The sequence below is a fragment of the Amblyomma mixtum genome, chromosome 3 (genome assembly GCF_055824585.1).
Source record: "Amblyomma mixtum isolate Tamu chromosome 3, ASM5582458v1, whole genome shotgun sequence".
Taxonomy (NCBI): Eukaryota; Metazoa; Arthropoda; class Arachnida; order Ixodida; family Ixodidae; genus Amblyomma; species Amblyomma mixtum.
This window is the reverse complement of record NC_143014.1, coordinates 174,115,197-174,136,235: the sequence shown is the minus strand read 5'-3', so window position 1 is coordinate 174,136,235 and position 21,039 is coordinate 174,115,197. Positions and strand designations below refer to the sequence as shown.

The window sequence follows — 21,039 nt, the reverse complement described above, 5'->3', positions numbered from 1 at the left end:
TTTCATGGCCAAATATAGCCAAGCCAAATATGAAACCTGATCTTCCCGGCGTTTCTGCGCCTCTCCGTGGTGGATGAAGTGCAGCGCTCTCTAGGAGATATTAACAAACTGTATGATTCACACACCATCGACGTTCTTCTCAACCACGGTTCAGCGCTTCTCAGCACCGAAACAACGCAGTCCCACCCCTTTGAGGAACTCGAGGAAAAGCACGCCTTATTCAAGTAGCAACGCAAGTCGGCGCTTTTCGCCGTATAGCCAAGTAACTCCCACTTCCTACAGAAAGTGCCACCGCGCTGAGCACAAATCATAATTTATACAGTCAGAACAGCTGCTGCACTTACAGAGCGCGTGTTGGCGAGATGAGGAGAGTGCGCACATCTTCGCTGATGCCCACAACAGAAGGGCACAAGACACTCAACCGCTGCAGCCTGCCGAACATGCGACACGGGCTCCTGCCCTATGATGACTTACCTACCTTAAGAATGATCTGGTCTAGAGGCAGTTCGCGATCGCTACTATACTCACTTGGTGTCGCGCCGATACTGGACAACCCCGCCGCAACCAGCTAATGCTCGCCGGGGGCTATGATAAATGTGGAACATTAACCATGAAGCCGCCCTCGTAGTGCAGGACAAAACTTTACCCTTTCCATCTTCCCTACCTCGTAGATGTCACTTGTGCCATTCTCTTGTGAACTAAACTTGATGTCAGTCATTCAACCATACAACAAGTTCGTGTTTGCGCGGCACCTTGGCTGCCGTTGCAATGGCTAGCGTAAATTGCAGGTCTATGGTCAGCAAATCACGCTATAACCTGTAGTGTTATTCTTTTTTATGGTGCAAGGAAAGGAAAACAACTAGCCCAACTTTCTGCCATGAGCCTAGAAAAACCTTTGTAAGACTAATCTAACGTATAGTACTAGGCTTTGTTTTGAGATAAAGATATGCGACTATAGCCAGCCCATGTCAGGAAGAGTACAGGTGAGGACCTCCTTTCCTAGATATCGATACAGCGGCTTCCGTCAGATGTCAATGACTTAGCCCTTAAACAGCCTGATGTATATGTGTGCTGCCACTGGGACGAGGCAATGTGTTGCCTTCCGACTCTTTCGACGGTTGCCAGGTTCGCTATCGGCTGCTGCTGCTGCCAGTTCTGTGATATGGTTTAATGTCTAAAGCACCACCGGCTCGGCCAGAAACCACTGTTCCCAAACGCCAACTTCTGCTATCAAACACTATCAAAGAAGTGCCCTGCTAAGGCGGTACTTTTACATATTGTGCAGTGAAAACTGGGACCGGTTCATAAAGCTGCTGGCACGTCACACTGACTGGTGCTTGGCAGGCACCGAAAGTCAGAAACGCAATCGCGAAGCCTCTAGACAATCACTAGCTTAACTTATATACGAAGTGCATTGTGATACTCTCATCCCTGCTAATTCCATCCCGGCCCACGGGTACTGACTGATAATCGGAATTTCGTTAGTTTGTTTCGAGCCTTATACTGTCCCGCCTAACCACGCGAAAGGAAGCAGAAAACAGCAAAGTGACTACGCCGAATCCTAGAGAAGCACTGATAAATAGCCGTTAATTAAGCTATTTTAAAGCAACAACCTCATTTAGAATTTTATCAGTCTAGTTTTTACGCTATTTGGAGCTCGCGAAATGCATCTCGATTTTTTAGATGTGAACACTTAACTTGCACCTAGCAAAGTACCGAACTTAGCTGGGAGCTGACAGGCAACAACACATAAGAAGAGTCTAATGCGCGACATGGACTAAAGACCCCTGCAGATAATTTCTTCCGAAGAATACCTTCTCACTCTTGTTCCATTTCTTTCTTTCCCGCTCTCCTAACAGGTTACCCACACAACGCCCTGCCAGCTATGCCAAAGAATGCTCTTGACGCTCATACCCACAATCACCTGCGCAACATGCAAGGTAAGTTTTCTGCCGCTAAAATGCAGCCGAGCTCTGCTGAGTCAAAGAAGAGCCATTATAGTGCGCTCCTTTATAGCATGTCCCATGCGTCCACGACTGAGTGATAAATATAGATTCCAACAGTTTGGCCGAGATCAAAGCAAACCGACTTTCATGTGATGCTCCTAGTAGAGATCTAATGGGTTATTTAATCTAATAATAAACTAGAAGTAACAAGCTTCCTTTTCCTTTACATACCAAAACTGTATAGAATTAGTTACGAGAAAAAGATAATAGTGGATGTAGAAAGAAATCGTTAAATTTGTAACCGCAAAAAAACTGCAGTGACTTTTTTCTTTATTTAGCGAAAGCACTTGACAATCAAACCGTGCACCGAATAAGCACCTGGTAGGAACAATTCATACTTGCTACTCCCTTCTAATGGCCATCACTCGTCGCTCCTAACTACCGACACGCATAAGCAGTCGAGATCCGTCAGAACTTATGTGCGCCTCGTGAAGAGCTTCGAAGATATTGCTACGACAGTAGAATGTTCTCATTTGCACACTCGGGTAACGGTTTATGGGGTTTATGGCTATTATATGCAACAGCTACTCACTATCTGCTGGTTACTGTTTATTGCATCAACGAGATAAGAGAATAAAACCCAGAGAAAAGTGCCGTGGTGATGCGTACAACGTTCCTTGCAACTGCCCCGAGTGCGATGTGAACAACCAGTTCACTTAACCCTTGAAATTCACGCAAGCAAGAACCCGACAAGAGTGCAAAGGAAATGAGAGGGGCACTAAAATGTAAAAAAGATAACAAAAGGAGGCTCAGCAGGAAACAGCGAGTAACTGCACCAGCGCTCATCAACTTACTGCGTAGTAACCGGTTCACACGGGATGAAATGAGCTGCTGGTTGCCGAAGCTGGATTTTATGGGATGAAGCACACCGTTAGTGTGAACATGGCAGCGGCTGCGCTAGTCTCGCATGACATTCATAATTGGCAGCTGGTTTATCCATTACGCAGGGATAAGGCAAGCTCCACGCCATGCTGCGAGCGACTGCGGAATATGCAAAGCTGATTACAGGCCGCTGCATGGACAGAGCACTCGAAGTGTGTCTTCATCTCAACTAGCACTAGGTTTCTGGACCTACCGAGGCGGCCTGTCGAGGTCCACGATTTCTTCCGCCCTAGCTTTCGGTGGTAACGAACTAGACGCTTTGACGAACTGATGCCGTGGCGCACAGCGCATATTCAAAGCTCAATTCACACAGCTTTCCTCCCTGCTTGCGTAGTACACATGTGTTGCAACCAGCTATGTGGCGCGGTTTTGAGAAGATGATATGGAGCACCCTGCGCTTCACTCCGTCAACTTGAAAGCCGCTGCAAGTCAGTTAGCCACATGTAACCCGTTTAACTGGAATCGCCAAGCTTAGCATTCCGTAATTGTGACAATCAGGGTAAGCGCGGTTCGGTTTGCCATGCAACTGCGCCTAGCCATGGCTAGTGATAATCGCTGTTACCTCAGCTTTGATGAATGCTGCCTGTCGTACTATAGTGGGATACAACTCAAGACCAAAGCGGCAGCTGCCCCTCAAAAGAAGTCCTTCAGCCAATAGCGTCCACCAATTTTCATGATGCCATAGTTAATTAGATTCAGCCGTGCTTAACCCCCTTTCATCTGTAACCGCCATTTCATGCTAGCAGGTCCAAAGGGATTAACCACGACGTCATGAGAATCGGTCGATGCCATTGGCCGGAGAGCCTCCGTTAAGAGGTATTTGCCGCTTCGTTCTTGAGTTGTATCCGACTGTAGTACACATCACCTTCTCACAACATATCGGTGCCTCGTCAAGTGAACATTTGATTACGTCTTTTTGATACTACCTGTAGCCACAAACTGCCCCATCACTTATCAGTGCGTGATATACGTGCTAACCGAAAAGCTTGGTTCTTTGGCTTCGGGTGCAAAATGTTCACTGTATCCATTTTGCTAACTTTACGCCTTCCCACTGTTCTAGACAGTGTTCTGCTTTCGTCAAAGCTTGCTTTCCCGCACATACACTCGCTATGCGGCGAAGTAAGCGCAAAAGTTAACCTCTTGCGTTCTGGCTTTTTTTTTCTCTCGTTTACTTTCCCTTGCATATGCGTTGCATATGCACCGCTCACTCCTTCAGAAAACAAAGCATAACGAAAATGTTTTCCCGGAATAGCGATCCGTGTAGCCGTGCGCGAGGCGCCGCGAGCGGCAGCCGACGCGTTAAACGGCCGTTCGCTTCCACGTATGCGCGGCTAATAATCTCGGCTTTCGTCCGGGCGCGTCTTCGCCCGCAGCCGGGCTGCAGATGGGATCGCGTAACAGGATCAATGACGCGTCCACCGCGGCGTCTCCGCTGCCCTCCCCACTCGTCCGCTTTGGGCGCTGGGGCGCGCGCGTCGTCGCGTACCGCTACGGAGACGTGTTTGCCTCGGGCATGATGCGCTTTTCGCGGCGCTCAGGCGCGCTCCGGAAATTGACTGCGCGCTCTCCTCGCCTCGAGCCGCACCGACGGCCGTGGTCGGCTCACCGCCGTCGCGCGCTTCCAAGGACGACCCACGCGATAGTGCGCGCGACAATCTGCTCCTCTCCGGCGTCATCCGCGGATGAGATTGCTCTCCGAGCTGCTTTTAATTCCCTCGCCTATACGCGCTTCGTGGCCATGCGCCGCCAGCTTGTAGCTCTGTTTCTTTTTTTTGTATTTTCTTCTGTCCCCAACCTAAGCCCCAACGTTCGGCGCCGTTTTTATCTTACTCTAGTCAGGTTATAGCGTGCATTCAATCTCGAAAGCCCCGCTGTTGCTTGCGTGGCTGACATTCCTTACGGAGGGAAATCGATGGCGCGAAAGAAGACTCGGCGAAATATGGTCTATGTCTTTCTGATCGTTGGTAACATGCCTCAAAAAGAAAGGAACCTTGATGAAACGTGTTTATTAGGAAAGTTTGTATCTCATGAACTTAACCACTGACCTTATCGGCCTCATGGATCATTCACGGAAAGGATTTTTAATACAGGAATGCCTTTCATCGTCCACATTCGCCGTTTCTCTAAAGTAGGCAGCATGCGTCTCTTTTTACGGTATGATATGGTATTTGGTGTTTAACGTCCCGATGGCTCTGCGTGGGCTATGAGGGGCGCCGTAGTGGAGGGCTGGTGGAGGGCCCGGTGTTCACTTTAACGTGCGCTGACATTTCACAGCACATGGGCGTTTTTGCATGGCGCATCCATCAAAATGCGACCTCCACGGCCGGGATCGAACCCAGGACCTTGGGATCAGTAGCCTAATGCCAAATCCACTTGTCACCGCGGCGGGCTGTTTTTAATAAGTTCACACTGTATATATGGCCACATTCAAAGTGCATTACAATCGTGTCTATAACTTACACTGCTTGGACGCCCACAGAGGTAGGAGGATAAAGCTTATCTATCCTATCCAATTGGGCTTGCAAAAAGGTCAAGAATAGGAAGAAGAAATATTAGTAGCAGACAAAGGACAAAATAATGATAGCCTCAATAGAATACGTGAACGCCTACCGCAGCTGTCGCAAGCAAAAGAGGAGATTGCCGAAGTAATTAGTATTATAGCGGCTGTTAGGGCGAGTTGGTATGTCACGAAAAAACTTTTAGCGCTTGCAAACGAGAACGAACGTAAAGAAGACATCATGTGCGCTAAACAACAACAACAACAACAACACGTGCGCACATGTTGTCTTCTTTATGTTCGTCCTCGTTTGCAAGCGCTAAAAGTTTTATCATGTTTGCAGTTAGTATCCCGGAGTACTGAACGTATCCCTGCAGTAGTGTAGTTCAGCTTGCGCAGGCACGACCTCAAGTTCTATTGGAAATCGTGCACTAAAGCTGTAGACGGCAGTAAACTCGCTTACGGCAGAGGATTCTCATGGCTACCGATTACTGATTCATAAGTAAATACAATCCTTCTGTAACAACTACATTCGTGGCTCGAAACGAGCCTCTTACGAAGGGAAAATAACTGCTGCGCCTCCTTGTTAAATATATTTCGGAAACTTTATTTGCAAATGAATTTATTTGAAATATGTATTGCGCCTAGGTGGTTGAAATTTTATGATCCGAAGTACCAGAGAAGAAAGTACTCGTCTTTCGGATACAACTCGTCTACCGTAATGTGCACTGCCGCGTCCTATAGAAGCGCTGGAGGCAGAGGAAGCAACATTTATTCTCACGCCAAATTAAGGTTGCGTTACGGCTTGAGCGGTCAGGATTCTTCGTGTTCAGCGTGTTCACCGCTGCGAAAGTGGGTTATAGAGGGTCTCTTGCAGCGCTGGACTTAGTGATAAAAACTACAAAGGCCATTTTGGTGAAACTTGCCTGCTACGCTCCTCGCCCTACTGCCTTTAGTTCAAAGCAAATCATGAACTTTTATTGCGTAATAGAGCTATATACGCATGAGGTCTCTTTTTTTATCACTAAGGTGATAAGCTCATGCATTCGTATTTCCGGCGTTTCGTTTCACTATAACCTGTTATGGATACGATAAAGTGCGCATACTGACCTACGCATTTTAAATAGAAGTATATATTTGATGTCTGCTGGTCACTCTTTCCATTTTAGGGTGCATGCGTTAATTCGATATTCTCTATCGATAGAGCAAGTGTACAGAAAACTCTCCATTGCTGTAAAGACGCCCTTCTGTTGCCACATTACTGTTTCGCAGGCAGCGTTAATTAAAAAAAAAAAAGCACGGTTCAACACGAAGAAGGAATATTGCAGAGAGAATAGCGCTCGCACTCAGAAGTCCGTGAATAGCGCCGCTCCTTGTGAAGGAATAAAATAATGCTCCAAATGACGTCTTCGCATATGAGGGCTACGCAGGCGGGACAACAAAAAAAAAACGGAGGAGTGATGGCACGGTTGTTGCTCAAGAGAGTTTTCCTGAAGGGCACAAACAGGTGCAATGACAGCACTTAACAAAAGCGCGGAGAATCCACAGCGTCGTCAAATACAAATTAAAGGTGCAAAAGGTAGGCGCGCCCGGCAGTACATATTTGCGAAGAGGAGGGCACCAGCGGAAAGCCACTTTTGGCGCGCTCCTTTCTCGAAGCAGCGCCCCCTCCTCTTTTCGGCCTTCATCCCTAGCGGCGCGCAGGACGTGCAGCGAGCGAGGTGAGCGGCGGTTCGTAGCGTGCGCGCTTTACCGAGACTGCTCCGGAAGTTAAATAGAGGGCGTCGGCGTCGCGCGCCGGCAATGCGCGGCAAGCACACATCCACAGAGCTCGACGCGCGCAGCGCCCGACGCGCCTGCGCTTCAAAATTGACCAATCACGCTCGATATTGGCAGTCCCCGAGGAGCGCTGCAGACAGCGTGCGCAGCCGCTCCGCGCCGAGCAACTCGAGCCGAATGAAACAAAAACTAAGAAAAAAAAGAATAAAGCCGGAGAGACGCTGGGGAAGAGCGGTGCGCGACGAGCGAACAGCCCGGGGAGAAACCAGCGGGGTTTGCGAAGAACTTTGGCCGCCCTGGAGGAGGGTGAGCAGTTTTGAAACGAGTTTGCTTGCGCAGTGGCAACAGCCCCGCCAGAAAGCCTACAGCCGCCGCCGCCAACGACGGAGGCGCCAAAATGCGGGAGAAGGGAAGGGAGGCGTGATAGAGGGGAAAAAAAGGGAAGAAGAAGGCGGGGAGGAGATTGAGTTAGGAGAACGCGAGGCGTCTCTGAGCAGGAAGCAGCGCTCGAACTGTGGAGGGGAAAAAGGGCTCCATAGAAGCGTTAGGCCGAGGACAAGCGTTGATTACATGTAGGGGGAGGACTTTGTCGAAGTGAGAACTTTTGGTTTTATTTCGGACGCTCTCATCGCCGCCGACCTGCTCGCAGTGGCTGTTCTTTCTTGGTTGCTTTTTTTTTTTGTTCTCTTCTGTCGAAAACGTTTTGCTGCTTGCGTTCGTGGTCTTGGAGGCGGGCTTTACTGCCGCGTGTAGATCGGCGAAGACACGGAGCTCCTTCTGCGAAGGTGCCCACCCTCGTTTACGGGACGGCTGCTCGCAACCGGGCCTCCGCTCTTGCGTGAGCTGAGGTTGACAGAGCACGCTGCCTGTGAAGAACGACGCACTGGCTACGCCTTTTGCGCTGTTTGGTTAAAATACATCACCACCGCTGCCGTCTTGCCTTGCGCGCTCGAACTCCCCGTTACGCCCTAAAGATGACTCGTATAAAGGCCGGGAAGTAGGCGGCGTTAAAGCCAACCAGAGGCGCTAGCTCACCCTTAGATCCCGGCACTTTTTTTTTTTATCGTTATGCTCTAATACTGCATGAACGGATTTCTTCGTCATTTTACTTTCACCCAAAGGCCCGAAAAGTTCCGCATACATAGACAAATATCCCCTCATAAAAGTTCTCTATAAACAGTCACACGCTCTATTACCATCGTATAGCCATTTCTTTTAGTCCATATTCCTTTCTTTTGTCTGCCGACAAAATATCTAAAAACCCCAATTTCCTATTGTCTCTACACTATCTGTTGGTGGCCTATAGATCAAAGTTTATAAGAATCCCAGTTTTCTTTTCACTATAGACGATCTATATAGTGTTTATAGGCCTAGTAATATGCATTCATTGCACTTTCGCACCAGTTGTGACTGCCGGGAAGAGATGCTGCCCGTTTCTGGCAAGACCTCTGAGTTGCCGATTGACATGGGAGTAAAGTAACGCCGTTTTGGGGTTCGAGTTACACGATTACGAGTGTCACGTGATTTGACTATAACACTGCCTGGAAGAAAGGACTGTCGAATTGTTCGTGCCCTTAGAAAATTGTATAAAGGTTTTCAGCTGTGATTATTGCCGTACTTTCTCAGATGTTTCATTCCACAGTGATCAGTCTCTCTGAAACTGTCAGCTAAATTAAGGGATTGTAAACGTTAAAAAAAAACTACAGCCATGATTTAACCGTGTTGACTACATGCCGGTAGTGTTGAAGCAGCAGATATCTGGTAGTATACAAAAACCATAATAAAGTAAAATTTAAGTCCAGCTTTCTAGGACATCACTTTTACTGTGTGAGGCAACAATGTAATATTGTAAGATACTGTAATGAACACATTGACGGGAATGGTCGAACCTTCCAATGCGTAGCAAAATCTTGCTTTTAAAGTTTGTCCTCCACTCGCACCGAGTACTTAAGTGTGCCGTAGAAAACCAACGGGGCCCGTTTTTGATAATAAATAGCCCGAGGAGGGATCTGCGGGTATATTGATTGTTATGGTGCAGTTACGATACGCGAAAAAATTGCGTCTATAAACCGCTTCCCATTGAGAAAAATCCGCTTGTTCAGGACTTCTGCGTATGAGACGTCATGAGGCAGGCTAGTTCAATCTGGATTCCGCTACTGCTGCTACTCGTGGTGTCGATATATGCGGCTGCAATTCACATCCTTTTTTTTTTAAAGGCAAACCTTACGTGCTATCCTTTTCTACGTTTCCTTTCGTTGCGTCGTTATTGCCCTTAAGATGTATTTCTGCTTCTGAAGCCGCCTAACTCCTGACCGCACCAGAGCGCGCACGACTTGAGTCATCGCATGGGAGCTTCGAGAAAGAAAAACATTAATAACGAAAGCGAACGGCTGCAGTGCTTGGCAGGCAGCTCGGGACGAACCAAAAGCGGCGCAGCGTTAAATGCGGGAGCGCTGGCAAGATCGCGGGCGCCGCAAGAAAAGCAGCCGCCAACTGCGCGCCCGGCCGCATCGGAGACGACGACGCCCAAAGTCGCCCGCGCGCACACACGCTAAATATTGGGAGAAGGGTCAAAGGACTCTCATTATTCGATTTCGCGTTCGGCGACGGTCCAAAGCGGAATGATGAATCTGTGTCGTCCTTTGTGCTCGCCTGCTGCGGCGTGGCCTCCCTTCCGCCGCCGGCCCCCGGCGCTCGTGCTTTGTCGCTGCTGCTGCTGCTCGTCGCTTGGGCCCTTCGTCGTTTATACTTTCCTCCCTCTCCATCTTTCTGTCGAGAGCGCTGTATTCTCGACAGTTTCGCTTTGCTAGCTACACAGGGACGTGCGCCTGCGCGCTCTCTGTTTGTCTGTCGAGCTCGCGATTTCCCTCGCTTTTCTTTTTTTGACCTACTTCGTTCAACACGAGAGCTGCATTACGAATGACAGCCGCGTCAGGCGAAATGGCTCGTTCTGCGGAGGTTTAAAGAGAAGCGATATCGAAGGCTAAGGAATGTATCGCTCTCGAAAAGCCATCGATGCACTAGAAGCAGAACAAAAAAAAATAGAAGAAAGAAAAGCGGCGAAACGAACGCGGCGCAGCGATTCACCGCGAGGTTGGCAGGCGCAACTCTGCCGCCGAGCTTTTCGCGCACATTGTGGCGGCGGCGCGCTCTTTGAGACGGATGCAGGCAGGCGGGCACGTGCGGGCGCTGCATGCTTTCTCCGGGCACCGTCTCCCCTCGATCCCACCCCGCGGAGCCGTCGGGACGCGATGGAGATGAGCAGAAACCGCACGCTAGCGGGCAGCTGTTTAAAAATATTACAAAGGGAGAGTCTCTGGATCTGAATGCCGAAAGAAATAGGCGGACAGGGCCCATCATTACGGGCCATGCCAGGTCGGCTCAGAATCGCAGAGCGCTTTGCGAAATTCACGACGCGACCTGGAAAGAAGAAATAAGAAAACATTCTATCCACTGCATGTAAAGTACGCACATTCCCTGACTTAACGAAATAACGAACGTATTAGGAAAAAGGAACCATTGGTAGGGAAAAGCTTGGATTAAAAGCGATCCGTGCGGCAGCGACCCAACATACAAGGCCCCTACACGAAAGATCGCTTAACTTTGGGAGGTAATGTTTTAAAAAGAGACAGAGGAGAGCGGAATATTTTTGGAGGCTACTTTTTTCCTTTCAATCGAATCGCAATCTTTTCAAGTGAAAAACTGCATATTTTATTAGATGTTTGGTGCTCTGTCTATTTTGTCACATGTCTGGCGCAAAAAGTAACAGAATCACGCCATAAGAGCGCAGGATTTCGGCCAGTCGCGGGTTTAAGATGTACTGCCGGCAAGTGATTCGTGCCTCAACGGGCTGCAAAGTTGACACTGCGTGTACTCGTTCGCAATAGCTGAAGCCACCTTTGTCTTTGATGGTATTTTACGTCTCTAAACATTCAGTAAAGTTAACAACCAGACAGCTATGAACTTGCAAGTTTTTGTGTTCCCAAAGCTACCGAGGCATGTTCCTTAGGCCGTGACGCAACTCCTATTCGCAGTAAACCCTCATAAGCAGCTAGAACGAAGTTTGCTCTTTGATACTTATAGTGTACGCTGTTAAAAAAAAATCCTTTAAAAGTTATACAAAAAAAGAATAAAATTTCGAATATATTCTGATATAACGAAATGCCTATTTTTATTGGTTAAGCTTAACCTGTTTTGGAGACCTTGCTGATCGCAAAAGGTTCATTGCAAGAAATTAAACAATTGAGATTAACATGGTAGTCTGACCACGTGAATGTTTTGCGATGGAAAACAGTCGGTGGAGTACGTCTCGCCTGCATTTTGTTTAAGCCTAGATTTTAATGCTCCCGACGTTTCCTGCGACTTGATACTAGCCGCTTGCAAAGTAGCAGGGAAGAGCGAATCCGGTCAGCGGCGTCTATATTTGCTTATTTTCATTCCTTCGTATGCGCAAATTTTTGTGTGCACAGTGTGTAATATGTATGTGTGAAAAATGTAACTTGGGGTGCGGCCTGATCTGGGTGAATAGAACCGACAACGCACACACACAATTAGTGTGTGCAAAATGTTTTAGTCTCATATATACTACAGTGCACGTTGTCTGAGTCGCACAAACGTTCATTAAGTCTGGTGATAATTCAAACGACAAGCCATATCATCGTGCACTACAAGATTGGCGAATCCCAAGTACTCTTATGTAAAGAGCTAACTAAACTACGGGTGGTTTCAAGGCCCAGATTGCTCATTGGTTTGTTGCTGCTAATACTCCGTGCAAACTGCATTATTTGAAATAGAGGGTGACCTACTTCAAGAGCGTAAAGCGTCAACAAGAGATGCTCAAATGAGGCGGCTAAGTACCACGTCGCCCGACCCCTGTAAATATGTTCCTGGATAAACAATTGCGGGACAATTATACATCTGATGCGACATACATCTGATACACCAGTACTGCTTTCGAAGTAAAATCTAAATCGCAGTGTCAGCTGTAACGACTGTTCATAAAATAATAATTTAAATTCTTCCAGTGTATAAGCTAATGAATTCCCTATTTTTCAGATCCGTACCAGGTTTTCGGACCCACCAGTAGCAGGCTCGCCAGCTCAGGTGAGCTTGCACCTTCTAATGGTGCGTTTCTCCAGCGCGGTCTTTCATTTGGACTTCACGGTAACCACTAATCGAGGACATAACGTGAAAAGTTAGGTATCACAGCTGTTAGCAAAGCGAAAGAAAAAGATATCTTAAATGCGCACTTTTTTCATCACTGCAGGACATGTGTATCGGAATACGGCAGATAGCTGGACGAGTTGGCAAATGCTCATTTTTAAACAGGCAAAAATGACTGAAGTGAGGCACACACACAGTCGCGCATTTTCAGCGAAGAGTTTACCGAAACAAAAAGACACATTTATGCACACTAACATACACATGCTAGCTGCTGGCACATACCCTGACAACATCGTGATTTTCCATGTCGTACCTTGATAAGCACGAAATAAGACAATTCACGATCTGAAACAATTGTAGCATCCACGCTAATGGAGGTGCGTTCGTCTTGATTTGTAAACACTGCCTTAACTGAGTCACTTGTTCTCCGACACTTCGCGGATGCGATATTCTCTGTGCGTTCAAAACATGGAACGCAAACGCACATGTCCTACAGACAGCACATGAAGGTGAGCGCACAGCTCCTGGTGTCAACGTGGGCCTTGGAAGAGTGTAAGGTTTTTCGAAGGGGCTGTGCGCTCACATTTGTCGGAGCATTGTAGGGCGTGTGGTTGCGTTCCACGTTTCGAGGACACATTGAATATCAGATAGCTATGCGTCACAGAGGATGCTTGAGTAGCAGTACTTATACTATTGTCGAATATAATTCAAGAACGCAGCTGCTTTTCGCCGTCAAAGGACCCCCTTCCAGCCAATGGCGTCGGCCTATTTCATGACCCTGCAAGCGTGACAGCGCAGGAAGCGGTGCCTGCGTTGGAGAGACGGGTCTGTCCGCTTTCATCTACTGCTCCCTGCTTTGTCCTACTAGCAGGGCCATCAGAATCGGCCGACGTCATTGGCTGGAAGGAGTTCTTTTGACGGCGAAAAGCAGCTGCGTTCTTAAGTTGTGTCCGACTATAATCAAGATGGAGACATGTGTGTTAGCGCAACTTGTGTAACTCTTTGTTCTCTGGCGTCTCAGTAACTGTCTTCTGCGGAGTAACTTTAGCCCGTGCTCTCCGGAAAACTGTCGGTGTGCCTCAGTCTGACCAGGATGGCGCCGCGTGCAGGCAGCGGCCAGATCCAGCTGTGGCAGTTCCTGCTCGAGCTGCTGTCGGACAGCAGCAACGCCAGCTGCATCACCTGGGAAGGCACCAACGGCGAGTTCAAGCTCACCGACCCGGACGAGGTGGCGCGGCGCTGGGGCGAGCGCAAGAGCAAGCCCAACATGAACTACGACAAGCTTAGCAGGGCGCTTCGCTACTACTACGACAAGAACATCATGACCAAGGTGCACGGCAAGCGGTACGCGTACCGCTTCGACTTCCAAGGGCTGGCGCAGGCGACGCAGCCGCCATCGGCCGCCGCCGCGGCCGCCGCAGCCGCCGACCCGGCCGCCTACAAGTACCACCACCACCAGTCGTCGGCCAGCGACCTGTTCGGCTACCACGCCAGCCCCAAGCTCAACTTTCCCTCCACCACGGGCTCGCTGTTCCCGTCGCCCAGCCCGTACTGGACGTCGCCCAACAACCTGTACGCCTCGTCGCACCACTCCATGCCGCACCCGGGACACATCGGCTCGTACCCGCACTACGCGTGACTCCCGATGTGAGAGCGCCGCGCCAGGACGCTGCTGCACCCGCCCCGTGTGTGCGTGCGACAAGAACAAGCACCGAGCGGACCAGCGGAGGTCGCAAGCTAGTCACGCAAGCTGCCCGGTCGAGGCTCGAACGTCAGGCAATCTGACGACTGAGTCCGCGACAAGCCGACCTCCACACGTGGCTCCGCTCGATGTTCCTAGTGCGGTCACGAATGTCCCTTTGTGGCGCTGCGCATAGGCCTGATTCTGTAGAATGGGATTATCACTGCGCTGATCTCTCAGGGCGAGAAGACAAGGTTGCCATTTTTCCAGGGGTCATCGCTGTCGACGCTGCGGTCGTACGGAGGGGGACATTGGGTAACCCTAGTGCTTGAGGAACGTTCTTGTCGTGCTTTCGGCGCCGCCAAGCGACGAAGATGGCCTCGGAAAAGTCTGAGCAACCTCCGGGAGCACGCTTGTGTGCCCCCATGTAGTCTCCCACGTCTCCACAAAATCGGAGCCTTTGCCCCACTCGCGCAGACTGCACCCAGTGCCCCTGGCGGCGCTTGGTCCGGCAGAGTTGGGTTGGGCGCTTGACTGCGCGAGCAAAGAGAGCGCGTCACTTTTTTCTCGTGCGTGTGTGCGTGTGTGTGTTGAACGAATACGTACCCAGGGTTTCGCTGATAGTTGTCACAGTGCATCGCCATGTAACTTCTTGTACTCAACGGCAACTTATCATGGTTTTGTAAATATTAGACAGTGTCGTATAATGATTCCCGCCAACGAAGTCGTTAGTACTTCTTCGATCTTTGTCTTCAGAGACATACGTTAAGCGAGACACACACGTAGAACGTAGCACGCAGGGAGCGCGGATGAATGGCTCAGTGATGCCCCGCCGCTCTTGCAGGCAAAGTGAGATGTGGTTAAAATCGCGGAATCAAAAGCGATGGCCACGAAGTGATCGATTGAAATCTGTGTAGTCGTTCAGTGTTCCGGGTCGGTCGCTTGAGCTTTGTAAAAAAAGGGGGAGGAAAGGAAAGCGAACAACTTCGTCCACGAGGAAAGCAGTTTTCTATTCTTTTACATGGATATGTTTCCAATTCTTTTAGCGGTCAATGGCAAGAATGGCCTCGCGCCAAGCAACAAGACCTGGCATAAACAACTTGTCAGTATCATGTGGCGTGAAGAGAGAATGCATATTTGCTTTAGGGTGTTTTTGAACTCTTATTTACAAAGAACAAGAAATAATACTCGGTGGAGCATCAGTGGTATGCTGTAATTTTCCAGATTTTCAAATAAACAAGCTTTCTTTCGAGAAGTAGCAAAAACTTAACGCACCGAAAACTCGCCAGTTACACTTCCAAGTATCCTGTGCCGAAAATGGTCGCCTCAAGGGATACCACGGGGCTTCATTTGGTCGCGTGCAAATGGGACGGCCTGTTCCTATTCAAGCAAAAGTACGCGGCGTGAACACTATGATGGAATTGTGCCCCGCTAAACTAGTCCTAATTTACAGACATTTGCCTAATGTGGCGTTAAAAGGCGCCGTTGAAACCACGTTGTCTTAATATTTACGTGTAAGGCGTGTCACACAGAGAGAACGCATAAACTAATATTAAGGGCCTCGTTACAGCTCAGACAAGAAGTGGAAGCGTGTATTCTAGTCTTTCTTTGATCGACGTCAGCATGACGCGTTACACCATCAACCTTCGTCCAAAAATGCAGCTGAAACGTGGAAGATGTTACTGCTGGAGTATTAGTTTAGTTGTTCCTTCCATGTATGACACGCGCTATTCATAAAGAGAAAAAGAAGACGTGGTCTTGCATACATCTGTTTGCTTGCGGGCTTTCCGCATGGCACCTTCTGCGACCTTTTCAGCGTTGCCATTGCTACAGACTCTGGTTCTGCCTTCTGTTCTGGCCGAATCGTAAAACTGTGTTTACATGAAAGCGAACAAATTATGCTTCTGCTGCTTTTGTAAACCTCTGTTCTGTTTGGTTTTTCTCTATCTTTTTTTTTCTCTTTATACGCATGTCGAACTCGCAGTTTGACGGAAACGTGAAAACTGTAAATTACTTACTTGATTCAGTGTTACCTATGAACTCAAAGTAGCGTGAAGAGCATAACAGCAGTAGCCTCATCTTCAAACAGCAACTTTTCTTCTTTTTTCCACAAACATTTCTGAGGTGTTAAATGGCTTTAAAAGGTGTCAGCCCATTGCGTGCCTGTTGTTGGGTTTTATTATGAGTCGTCTTTGTCGAAGGGGGCGCAGAAACACTGATATCTTGTACTCTTCGTTATGACATTGTCCAGCTTCTATTTAATAGATGACGGGCTTATGACATGCGCTGAGCGTCATCTTGTATCACTACAGACTCAAAGATACATTTTCCTTGGTCTAGTCACGCTTCTTGTGCTTAAACGTTCATTGATTACCCTTTTTTTTTTGTCACTATGTAGAAGCTTTTGCCCACATCCACTCACCCGCATGCAGCCAAAGATATTTACAGAGCTCATAAGTGGCAGATTTTGCAGAAGTGCAACTGACACAACACTCGGTGCTTTATTACAGCACAAAGTGCCATATTCTTCTGTATGTGATTGAACCTTTTCGCTGCGACACCCAAAGACAACAAGTCTTTAAAGGGCTCCTGACCAGGTTTGTACATTTAAAATAGACAAGTTCAGGGCGTAAATCAGGTATGAACCTTCCAAAATATTAGAGCCATGCAAGCAACGATAGTGGCAAAAATTCAAACCAAAGCCTACTGGCGTTCACGCTCGACATAGCCAGTCTTTTCGTCGATGTCAAACACTAAGGAAGGCCCATGCGCCGCGAAAGGGGCCCCAAGCGTTTCATTGGTCCATCATCGCGATAGCCACATGAAGTGCTTTTCTGGCGTCTCGTCGTCTTCACCCAATCTCTTTCGCTGCGCCCGTTCTTTTTTTTTTTTTTGTTCAATGAGAAGCAAGCGTTTTAGCTTCGCTTTCTAGTCCATTTGTGTTCCTACGAGCTGTGCTCGCTGTGTCGTTCTTTCACTTCGTTTGTTTGTTTTTGCGTCACAGCCTTCTCACGCACTCGATGGCGCGTCTGGGCAGGTGGCGTGAGTACATCGTCATTTTAAATCCGCTGCGCGCGCGCTACGGTTCTGTGGGGCTCTGCTGTTGTGATAACCATGTTTTATTACAGCGCAAAGGCGCTCCACTATTGTGGTCCGCCCTGCAGTGCAGGCGGCAGGTGAAAGCCCACACTTGGTATGGCGCACACAGGTTGTATGACGTAAAGTTCTGAGGTATCTTTGGCCTTCATGTGAAGAGGAGGTTAGATATGTCACTTGTGGAGACTAGTAGCCGGTCTTGCGAAAGGAACAGTCCTGTATAGGGCGTGGCTGAGAGTAGCGTGGCTAAACTGCTGGATAGCGATGGCTGTAACTGCGCAGTTAGCAATCCTTTAAAAAAATGCTTGCGGGAGTGAGTTCCTCAGACGATGTTCCACAACCCCCAGAGTATAACAATTTTCGAGCAGGAGATAATCAGGGGCTCTTTATTTATGAGAGAATATCCTGCGAGCCTATTGTTATCTTTCTTTAACAAAGGCACCGTTGACATCGTGCTCCTAAACTGCATCGGTTTGCTTATTTCAGAACGGAAATATTCCTGACTCTTTAAGCATCTCGAAAAAAAGTGCTTAGAAGCAATGAAGCGGAACAAAGCGCCAAAAAGCTGCTGTTGCATAACTCCAGAACCGACTCTCGGGAGTCACGTGAGCATGATAACGAAACAACGACAGATCTTTTGTTAGCAATACTTTGAAGTTGTGTGTATGGCAGTGAGCTCCTCAGAATTTTAACATAAAGCTTAGTGGCAAAAATTCTGCTGTCCCAATTGTCCGATTTTGAAATCATCGACCGTGGCGTGCAAAGAAGATATTTGAATTATACTGTTATATCTCGTTTTGCTGGCTAGTCAATATTTAATATCATCTATGTCTCTTTGTGCCATCAGCGAGTGTGAGGTAACGACACATTGCAAATTCCATGATTGGCAATTCCTTGACGTGCACACAACTTATGGTGTTTTCGCCTTCTACAAACGTCGTCAAATTATTTTCATGTAACAAAAATGACTTCATTATTGCTTAAAGTTATTGCAAACAATCCAACCACCTCCCCCACCCCACACACTCAAAAAAATTCCTCGCTTTGGTATCGACAACCAGGCGTGGTTGTTGGTGGACAGTTACGAAGCTGGCCATTCTAGCTCGTAATTAGGAAAAATAAATAAGACAGTATAATTGTACGAGCGTTGCCAAATAACAGCGAGAGTTATAGATCTCTGGAGGCTCAAATATTGTGATTTACATTGGGTTTAACCATGCTATTCAACACGAGACTTGATGGCCCTCAATCCTGATCGAGATATAGTATAAGCTGAGGCTTGTGTTTGTATGCTGACTTATTTATTCGATTATGTGTATTATAGTACACTGTACATTGTGTCACGAAAAGTGAAGTTGTTTTGTTAACTTACTTTTGACTCACAATAAAAAAACAGCCAACCACCGTTTTCTGTACGAAATTCTTGTGCGTTTTGTTTTACTACAAAGCAGTACAATCAATAAAGTATTTATTGTAACTCAAACGAATTATGGGCGCACATTCCTTGTAGGGTGCCCCAGACTGAGAATGAATGAATGAATGAATGAATGAATGAATGAATGAATGAATGAATGAATGAATGAATGAATGAATGAATGAATGAATGAATGAATGAATGAATGAATGAATGAATGAATGAATGAATTCTCTGTGTCCAATGCACATGAATTAAACTCAAGCATTTTTAGCAGGCTCATTTTTGAAATAGGGCCAGCGCACTGACTTACATTCTGGTGAAGACGAAGCACTGTTAGGTCTTTAGTGTATCTTTTCTCACTATGACAAATCAAGTGTTATCCATGACGACCTGCGGCAGAGCCAATATTTTTTTTTCAGAAGCGAGGACTGAGATTTATCACCGGCTCCCGGGGAAGAACATTTATAAAGAGGAAACAATGTGCGTTATAAATGGAGCCGGCCACAAATCCTCCTCTAACTTGAGGGGTGTGTCTATAACAGTGCTGCAGCCATTTCTTGGATACTCCGCCAATGACAGGTTTAATATATCAGCCGGGATTAAACTCGTATTGTAGGATGATGAGAGCAAACGTAGACAGACCAACAGGACAAGTACAGAAGCGCTGCTCACAACTGCTTTCTCGAAGGGTTTGACCCGCGGAGATATAACTGCCATCATGTATGCGTTTCACACAGAACGACACAGTGGCAGGGCATGTTTCACGCATTTGTCACTGATCAGCAGTTAAGAAGTCAAAATTTAGCCTCGTGCTGGAAACGAGATGCCTAGCTAATACAGGCAGTTCCTTTTTTTGAAATGAAAAAAAAAAAAAGGTCTTTAACGCCAGTCGTGTCATCCCGAGTGCATTCTTTCTAAGCATCACTACCCCCAAACCGGGGCACACCCCCGCGTGCTTCTCATAGCCTTATTTATTGATTTATTTTTATTTATGGCATACTGCAGGCCGTGAGGCCGAAGCAGGAGTGGATACAGAACAGAAAACAAATTGAGCAATAATACCAACGTTCAAGCAGAAAACGAGCAGCGCGAAATGACATGGAAAAGAAAAAGAAACTAACAAAACAAACTAAAAACAAACTAACAATGGCCACTTATCAGGTCAAGAGACCGTACACACGAAGCTGGTAAGCTGTTCCAGTCACTTATGTGTGAATAGCGCGTGTAGTTTTAATAGTGCCTTGCCTCTGGGAGATTTTGTGCGGTGCGCATGAGCGTCAGCAGGTATAATATTTCCGCGCGCTCTGCTCGGAGAACAATTTCGAGCAGCGCTCGTGTTCCTCTTTTTGCGGAGTGTGTGCCCTGCCACTCCCTTTCAGCACAACCAGTCAACTATCAGGCCCTTCTTCAATCACTCAATATGCTACGAGATTTCGAAAATATGAAAGCTATACAGGTACAGACGAAGCAGAAAAATTTTTGACAGACAAGCTTGCTTAAGTCTGCAGGCTTTATTGCAAGAAAGAAAAGTGCTTCCAATTTTTTACTGTAAGTAGTGTGCAGTTACCTTCTCAGTCGTCTAGTAGTTCTAGCATCCGTGCCTTATCTGGGAGGGGTGGGGCTCGATTCCAAGTGCCGCCAGGTATACCCACCGGCTTTCCAATGGATACAAGCTTTTTTTTACCCTGGCCTGGTGTTCGGCTTCACTACGCTGAACTGCTTAAGAAACAGGGTTTTTGACCCCTCCTCGTGCCGATGAAAAAAGAACATGTCAGTCATGGAGCTCTTGGGCCAAGTTGCCCTTACGCATGAATCCCCATCATCAGCGTCACTTTATCAATCCAGCTGTCTCTGTAGCAAGCACCGACAAAGTTTGTCATGAGACCTGCCTTCCTCCAAAGGCGATGAGTGATATGGTACAATAAAGATGCGCAAAGACGCTGCGTTGAGTTTCGAGTACGCATGCGAAAACTTTTTTGAGCTCTGTAACAAACCTATACATCTCATGCAGTCAAACCTCTCAGTGACTAAACGGTTTATAACGAAACAATTAATATAACAAAGGAATAGCTATTCCCCTTAGAAGCTCCCACAGAAGTTCATGCTATTGAAATCTCGTTTTTACGAAGCATAATTTTACTACAAAGGGATATAAGAAACCGAAATGAACTTCACTGACCACTTCGCTTTGAGTATTAAATTGTAACGGTGCACAACAGTTCAGTAGCCAATCGATGCGGAAAATGGAAATTATCGCGCACGCCCGGCTCTTCTGAGCAGCGCACAAAACATGCGCCAAACCTTTCCTGCCTCAAGCGGGGCCCGCGTGGAGCGTTTCATCGCATTATTCGTCGGCTTCGGCGCGATAAAATTTTGACACCGTGCGGCCACGCTCGCCGAAACTTGAGTACACGGCTCGCCGAACGATGTCACGCAGTGGGTTGAACACGGTCCGCTGCGCCTGACAGAGTTGCCAAGGTTATTGGGGTTCACCCGTTCTCAAACCTCTTCGCTGCAC

General features: G+C 47.6%; 1 protein-coding gene across 2 annotated transcripts in view; it reads left to right on the top strand.

Annotated features, from left to right (window-relative positions):
- The window catches only part of LOC149352744 (transcriptional regulator Erg-like), a 162,737-nt gene extending 144,228 nt beyond the window's left edge, over nucleotides 1-18,509 (top strand). For both annotated transcript variants that reach the window (XM_089581973.1, XM_089581974.1), the window contains exons 6-8: nucleotides 1,860-1,940; nucleotides 12,220-12,267; nucleotides 13,437-18,509. In XM_089581973.1, the coding sequence (XP_089438099.1) occupies nucleotides 1,860-1,940; nucleotides 12,220-12,267; nucleotides 13,437-13,966 (659 nt within the window). In that variant the 3' untranslated portion in view covers nucleotides 13,967-18,509. The remainder of the gene's footprint in view (nucleotides 1-1,859; nucleotides 1,941-12,219; nucleotides 12,268-13,436) is intronic.
- The last annotated feature ends 2,530 nt before the right edge of the window (nucleotides 18,510-21,039 follow it).